Source organism: Octopus bimaculoides, chromosome 16 (genome assembly GCF_001194135.2).
Source record: "Octopus bimaculoides isolate UCB-OBI-ISO-001 chromosome 16, ASM119413v2, whole genome shotgun sequence".
NCBI classification, from domain to species: Eukaryota; Metazoa; Mollusca; class Cephalopoda; order Octopoda; family Octopodidae; genus Octopus; species Octopus bimaculoides.
The window spans coordinates 37016385-37024570 of record NC_068996.1 but is presented as its reverse complement, the minus strand read 5'-3'; the positions used below and the strand labels follow the sequence as shown (position 1 = coordinate 37024570).

The following is an 8186-nucleotide window of genomic DNA, read 5'->3' as shown; positions in this document are numbered from 1 at the left end:
AGAGAGAGAGAGAGAGAGAGAGAGAGAGAGAGAGAGAGAGAGAGAGAGAGAGAGAATGTCAATTGATTGGTAGATACTGAAGAAAGAAGTGCCTCTGTCTTCAGACCAGAGATTGTTCACAATGCTTGCTTTGGACTCCACTAAATGCCTCTGAGGATCAAGAAGAAACACTAAGCTGGATGATGGATTAAGTCTGTCAACCAATGTGAAGTCTATTTGACTGAACTCCACACATTTTATGTCTACTCAAAATTTCACTCACCACATTTCAGGTCAATTTCAAGTTGTGGCAGTTGAGAAATTTGCTCAAGGTGCTGCACAATTGGGGTGATTCTAGAATCATGATTATAAAGCCAACTTTACCAATTATATTTGCTATTCAGTATTGAGTATCTGCAGTTATGGGCCATTTACAGAACTGGTTGAATTCTAAGAGTTGATGGCAATAAAAGGAAGATCTGAATGGAATTACAGAAAGAAGATAAAGGGAATTTTTCTTAGAGTTCTAAGAAGTTAGTATATGCAATTTCTACAGACTGAAGATTTGGAAATTAATGGAATTTGGTGGAAAGAGAGAATAAAAATAGTATGAGAAAAGAAATTTGGAAATCACAAGAACCTACATGAAAATCAATAGAAATTTGGAAGAAATGACTCAAGAGTATTCATAAGTTCCTTTTCAAAAGATAGCATGAAAATTATGGTTATTATTATTGCCAACCCCTGCTGCTGCTGCTGCCACTGCTGCTGCTGCTGCCACTGCTGCTGCTGCTGCTGCCACTGATGCTGCTGCTGTTGCTGCCACTACTGCTGCTGCTGCTGCTGACTACTACTGCTGCTGCTGCTGCTGCTGCTGCTGTGTTATTGTTATTGTTGTTATAATTTTATCTTTGATTCTGTTTTATTTTATTTTCTGGAATAACCATGTGATAGTGAACTGACCGATACCAATATTCTTGGTCTGAGAGCGATTTTCGGAAGACATACCAATTATATAATTGGAAGGTCGGCCTAAATGGAACAACAATAATGTAAAATTGTAAATTCTTTGCTGCTAGTTTCAAACTGAGAGCTAATACGGACACTCTTATATAATTAACTCACTTATAAGGAAAAAACTTCATACCATTAACTTTCTTCTGATCTCAACAGCAAAAAGCTTTTACTCAGAAACTCATTATAAAAAAAGAAAAAGCAATCATTATTTGATGTTACAAAATTAAAAAAGCTTCCAAGGTAGACAAGACTACGATGATATGATTTTTATTTCTCCTTTATATATTTTTCCCTTGATTACTTATTTTCTTTTTTTGTTTCTTCCTTTCTTTTTCTTTATATATTTTTAAAACTAATTTCTCTCCTTTTTTGCTTTATATATTTTCTAAAATAATTTCTTTTCTTTCTTCACCTTCTTTGTCTTCATCTTCTTTCTTTCTTTCTTCCTTTCTTTTCTGTATTAATTTTCATTCCTTTTTTTTAACTCTCTCTTTCTTTGTTTTTGTTTTTTTCCTTTTTACTCTCTTTTTCTTTTTCTTTTTCCTTTTTACAATTTTTTTCTTTCGTTTTTTTTAATTTCCTGGAGGATTGTTATATAAATCAATAATAGCAATAATTGTTTCTAATTTAGACACAAGGCCACCAATTTTGGTGAGAGAGAGTTGGTCAATAACATTGACCTGAGTACTTGACTGGTGCTACATTTCCTCAACCCCAGAGGAATGAAAGGCAAAGCTGAGCTCAGCAAGATTTGAACACTCTGTTTAAAAAGTCAGAATAATTATCACAAGACATATCTTCCAATGTTTTAAAGATTCTTCCAATCCACCACCATATTAATAATAGTAATAATAATAATAATAATAATAATAATAATAATAATAATAATGTATGGACGGGCTAAAGATACCATCAGGGGAGGTTATGAAGCAGATAGAAGAGACGGCCTATAAGTACTTAGGGATTTTGGAAATGGATAAATTGATGGAGAAAGAAATGACAGAAAAATTTAAGGTGGAGCACTTGCGCAGACTGAGACTGATCCTTAAGTCAAAATTAAACGGACGGAATAAGATTGAAGCTATCAACACCTGGGCGGTTTCACTCCTTAGATATGGAGCAGGAGTAATCGCATGGACAGTAGACGAACTAAACAGCTTAGACAGAAAGACATGGAAGTTGCTAACTAGAAATAGGTCACTCCACCCCAAAAGTGACACAGAGTGTATGTACCAAGAAAAAGAGGGAGAAGAGGACTTATTGGATGCAAACACAGCATTAGAGCAGAAGAAAACAACATAAGGCAGCAACGTTAGCATGCCAGGCGAAATGCTTAGCAGTATTTCGTCTGCCGTTACGTTTTGAGTTCAAATTCCACTGAGGTCGACTTTGCCTTTCATCCTTTCGGGGTCAATTAAATATGTACCATTTACGCACTGGGGTCAATATAATCGACTTAATCCGTTTGTCTGTCCTTGTTTGTCTCCTCTGTGTGTAGCCCCTTGTGGGCAGTAAAGAAATAAGAAAACAACATAGCATGGTATGTAAAAACTGCCACAGAATCACTATTATTAGAAGTAAGAAGGTCAGACTTGTGTAGGATGAAAGATTGCAACTACAAGAAATTGAAAATGAATGAAACTGAAAATAGGTGGGTAAAGAAAAGAATGCATGGTCAATTTCATAGAGATGTTGAAGATAAGACAGACATAGAAAAAAGATGGCTGTGGATGACTAAAAGTGATTTAAAACCAGAAACGGAGGCTCTAATCTGTGCTGCCCAAGAGAAAGCACTAAGAATAAACTACATAAAATACAGAATAGACAACACAGCAGAAAGTGATAAGTACAGAATCTATGGACAAAACGGTGAAACCATATGGCATATTACCAGCCAATGTACACCACTAGCCCAGAAGGAATATAAGAGATATCACAACAATATAGCCAGGCTTGTCCATTGGACACTTTGCAACAAGTATGGACTTGACAGAGCAAAACACTGGTATGACCACAAAGCTGAAGGCATTGTCAAAAATAGAAATGCTATGATCCTATAGGATTTTATGATTCAGTGCAACCATGAGATAGAGAATAGGAAGCTGGACATAATCTTAATTGAGAAAGAAAACAAACTACGCTGGATCATAGATATAGCATGACCAGCTGACAACATGGTATGCGCTAAGGAAGAAAGAAAAGTCGAGAGATATGACAGGTTAGCTTAGGAAGTTAAGCAATTGTGGTCGATGAAAGAGGTAGCAGTAGTATCAATAAAAGTGGGAGACCTGGGAACAGTGAGCAAAAATCCCGAGAAGTACGTGGAACAAATAGGGGCTGCAATAAGGTGGAGCACTAGCAGAAAACGGCACTGCTTGGAACTGCTCGAATATTCCAGAAGATGCTCGAAAAATAAGAGGTGTTACCTTAGTTCACTGGTAGTAAACAGCTGACACTGTAGTACATCTCCAGCGTTAGAAGCTGTGCAAAGGCAATGATAATAAAAATAATGATAATGATAATAATAATCTTTTCTACTATAGGCACAAGGCCTGAAACTTTGGGGTAGCAGGCTAGTCAGTTGCATCAACCCCAGTGTTTCATTAGTACTTAATTTATCAACCCTGAAAGGATAAAAAGCAAAGTCAACCTCAGTAGAGTTTGAACTCAAAACACGAAGACAGACGAAATACCACTAAACATTTTGCTTGGCATGCTAATGATACTGCCAGCTTGTCTTTGTCTTTGTCTTTGTTTTTTTATCATTTCATTATATGTAAACCCCCACACTTTATGTCTGTCTTTGTATTGTCCTGCTCATCTTTCGCTCTTATGGCAAATAAATGAAATCATCATCATCATCATCATCATCATCATCATCATCATCATTATTATTATTATTATTATTATTATTATTATTATTATTATTATTATTATTATTATTATTATTATTATTATTATTATTATTATTAAGGCAGTGAGCTGGCAGAATCAATACTATGCTGGGGAAAATGCTGAGTGGATTTCAACTGTCTTTACATTCTGAGTTCAAATTCCACCTTGGTTGGCTTTGCCTTTCATCCTTTTGGGATTGATAAAATGAGTTGAATATTGGGGTCAAAATGATGATGATGATGATAATAATAATAATAATAATAATAATAATAATAATAATAATAATAATAGTGATAATAATAATAATAATAATAATAGTGGCCACAAACTGGTGGGTCAACCTGAGAAATGAGCAAGTGTCTCTGCTGTGCCGCATCTGCAATAGAGGGAATGAAACCATTGCCCATATTATGAACGAATGCCCTAGAGTTGCCCAAAACTACAAGTTGTGGCGACACAATCAGGTAGTGAAAATGTTACATTAGAAACTGCAAAAAGAGGGGTCTAGGGAGAAGCAAGGCTTGATATGAGCACAAACTGCAGAGAGTGTAAGTGTCAGAGACCAGCAAAATCCTCTGGGATTTCCCAATCCAAACAGATCAGGTGCAAGAGCATAACAAACTGGATCTAGTGGTGATGGACAAGGTGCATCACATATGCTATATAGTTGATGTTGCATGCCCCTTCGACCCACGAATAGTCAAGAAGGAAGATGGAAAGATAGATATATACAACCCACTTAAGTACGAAATACCGAAGATAGTGCCAATTATTGTTGGGTCCTTGGGAACAGTATTAGAAGGCACCGAGAAGAATATAAAGGAAATTGGAATAGAGTGACCAGTGAAATTGTTATAAAAGGTTTGCCTCCTTGGCATGGCCAGAATAATCTGGAAAGTATGAGATAGCTGAAAAGAACAAATAGCATGTTATCATAGGCTGCAGGTAGTAAGCCCACTATGCATGCAAGACTCCAGAAGTTCCAACAAAACCTGTGATAAAGAGATAAAATAATAACAATAATAATAATAATAATAATAATAATAATAATAATAATAATAATAATAATAATATTTTTAAAAGGATTGACGTAACTCTTCACAAAGGTAAACAGTCAAGATGAAGAGAGTGATTCAACTGTAATAGATATTTTATTGGTTGAACGATATTTCAACAGTATGTATGTCTTTGTCAAGCTCAAAATAAGAAGTGATAAAAATTCAAAATTATAGAAATTTAATTTAAAGTATGAACAAGAGCAACCAGCATCCACACATTGATGGAATGATATCATTTGTCTTTAAGTTTCAATTTTATAACAGGCGAAAAGAAAAAGACAGAAAAAAAGACAGGAAAAATGAGGAAAGAAAAAAGACAAAAGGAAAAAGAATATTTAATCAAACAGTTTTGTATAAATTTGATGATATTCTCCTGTCATTTTATTCATTCCTCCAGGGTGTGATGTTAATAACCCGCAAACATATTTATCCTCATGCATTCTAAGAAATGAAAGTGAAGAAGATTGAAACTTAAAGACTGATGATGTCATTCCATCAGCATGTGGACACTGGTTGCTCTCGTTCATACTTTAAATTTAGATTTCTATAATTTTGAATTTATATCACTTCTTATTTTGAACTTGACAAAGACAGACTTACTGTTGAAATATCGTTCAACCAATAATAATAATATTAATGATAATAATAATAATAATAATAATAATAATAATAATAATAATAATAATAATAATAATAATAATAATAATAATAATAATAACAACAACAACAATCCTTTCTATTATAGGCATTAGTCCTGAAATTATTATTATTTGTAATTTCTTTATATCAGTTCAATTTCATTTGATATTTCTATGAAGAAGAGAGGAAAAGATGCATAATAAATCTTTTAAAATATGCATAATCAAAGTATACTTCATTAATATACATTTAATTTAATATGCTTTGATTCTTTGAAGGAATCATTGGTATCAGAATGCCGAGATATTGTTTATTTGGAGACACTGTCAACACAGCTTCACGCATGGAATCTACAGGACAAGGTAAGACATTTTTGTAGTAAGAATTCAGTTGTCCCAACATGGCAAAGAAAAAAAGTACTTCAGGCATCTTGACATTCTAAATTCACTCAGAGTAGGATCTCACATATGTGACATAATGAGTTGAGAAACTAGGATCAAATGAATTTATGCAAGAAAATTAGAAGGCAATCCATCAGGAGAGAGAATGTTTGAAGTTTATTTTTTAAAAAAGGGAAAAACAACAACCAGGGGAGATAATTCTAATAAGTCAGCCAACAAAATTTTAAAAAGTTTTTATCATTTCTTTTATTATTTTTATTTTTATTTTCATTTATCTACTTTTTTTATGAAAATAAAGGCAATATGAATTGGAGTAAAACACTGGGATCTTTGTGGTTTTCATCACTGCTTACAATGTTGTTCCATTTGTTTTCAAATTTGGTATACGGATTAAGTTTTGTATACTGATTATGAAAATGAAATTCATTTTCCCTACAAATCCATAATTAAAAAATTAATAGCCTTTAAAATTTTCAAAATTTGGGTATTTTAGCCAATCAGAAGCAAGTGTTTTACACATCACCATGGCAAAAAACTCTGTTTCTATTGTAACGAAAGATGCCGTGCATGTGCACAAGGAGAAGAGGAAGATACAAGAAAGATAATCTTCAACTATAATAATATTCTTGTGCTTTTTTCTGTCACAACATATGAATGAGAAAAGAAGGGTGATAGATAAATAAGGAAGGAAAGGGTGATGGAAAACTGGTGAGATGGTGAACATTCAATGCTGAAAAGAAAAATCAAACTGCGTTTCAACTCTGTATGAGTATATGTGCGTATGTGTGTACAAGGGAAGTATGTGAATGTGTGTGGACATTGACAAGTGTATTAATTTATCATCCATATTTATATAAAATACTGCAATTAGCTGTTGTTTTTGACAGCACAGTGCTAGCCAGTTTTTTTTAATAAAATCCTAGAGTGTATTGCAAACTTGCATTCTTGAAATTTTTAACTAATAATTGTGTGTATTAAACAATGTTTTGACTGTCATTTCTAGCAACTCTCGTTGGTTTGCTTGTTTGTAGCTTTTAAATATTTAATTTGCTCATGAATGTTTTAATGTTAACTTCATTCATGTATATTTTAATGTTTTGACTGTTATTCCTAGCAATGTTTGACATGCCAATGTGCAAGAGTAATATATAATAAGAGCACATGAGAAAGTGATGCTCTGAAATGCTTAGAAGGCTCCCTAGAAATAGTCCAATTATATTGTAAAAGATTCATTTTTATTTACCTATTTATTTTCATTCTTTAATTACATTCAGCAGTGAGAAATAATTTCTTCAATTTCACTGATTTGTTCAACTGCAGACTCTGGGTCTTGACTTTTGTATACATCCAAAGTCCCAATCTTGTTGAATATAGTTTTTGGAATGTTGAAGATTTTGCGACATTTTCCATATTTTTTTAGGCCGTATGTAACAGAAAGTATTGATCCAAGCAAAGGAAGCTGCATATTGTTTTTCAGTTTTGATTTGATTCTACTCATGCTGCTGAAAAACTGTTCGACCTCGGCATTTGAATTTGGCAATATTAATAGGTTAATGGCAAATTTTGCAACGTCTCTAAAAGGATTTCCACCACTGGTAGCTTTCTAATCCAAAACTTCTAACCAGAGTGCATCAGTGTTAGACAAATTTGTCCATTTAACTAAATGGATGCTATTAAATTGAATTTCAATTGAAGCAATTTCTTCTTCATTTAAATGCATTACTTCTAAGACAGGAAAAAATGGCTCTTTTAAATGTCTCAAAGTATTTTCTACAGAAAATCATTTGATATTCTTCAGTATAATAAAGTTTTATAGTAAATGTAATTCGAGTTTTTAATTAAAACAGAGTAAAAATTGATGTGCTCTTTTACAAATATTATTTCCTTCTGTAGTTGTTACAGCCTTTTTGATTATGAATTCTGCTATCTTTCTCTTGAACCTGTAGCCTAAATTTGGTTTAGGATTAAGAAATTCTTCAATATAAGCATCAGGATCAAAAGGATCAGTTGTACATGTACATATTGGCAATACTATCATATTAGCAATAGATTTGATCAAATTCAAAAGATATCTTCAAGCAATTTTGTTTCATCAACAATGTTTGATTCAAAAAAATCTATTCACTTTCTGAACATGTTTTAGAATTGGAAGCAAAAATAAAAGGAAAGATTCATTCCTAGAATGATGATGATGATT

The 8186-nt window shown here is 33.0% G+C and overlaps 1 protein-coding gene across 1 annotated transcript in view; it reads left to right on the top strand.

The window, feature by feature from the left end:
* LOC128249620 (retinal guanylyl cyclase 2-like) overlaps nt 1-8186 on the top strand; it is a 46293-nt gene that overhangs the window by 3155 nt on the left and 34952 nt on the right. The window contains exon 2 of the mRNA XM_052973707.1: nt 5867-5950. Coding sequence (XP_052829667.1) covers nt 5867-5950 — 84 coding nt within the window. The remainder of the gene's footprint in view (nt 1-5866; nt 5951-8186) is intronic.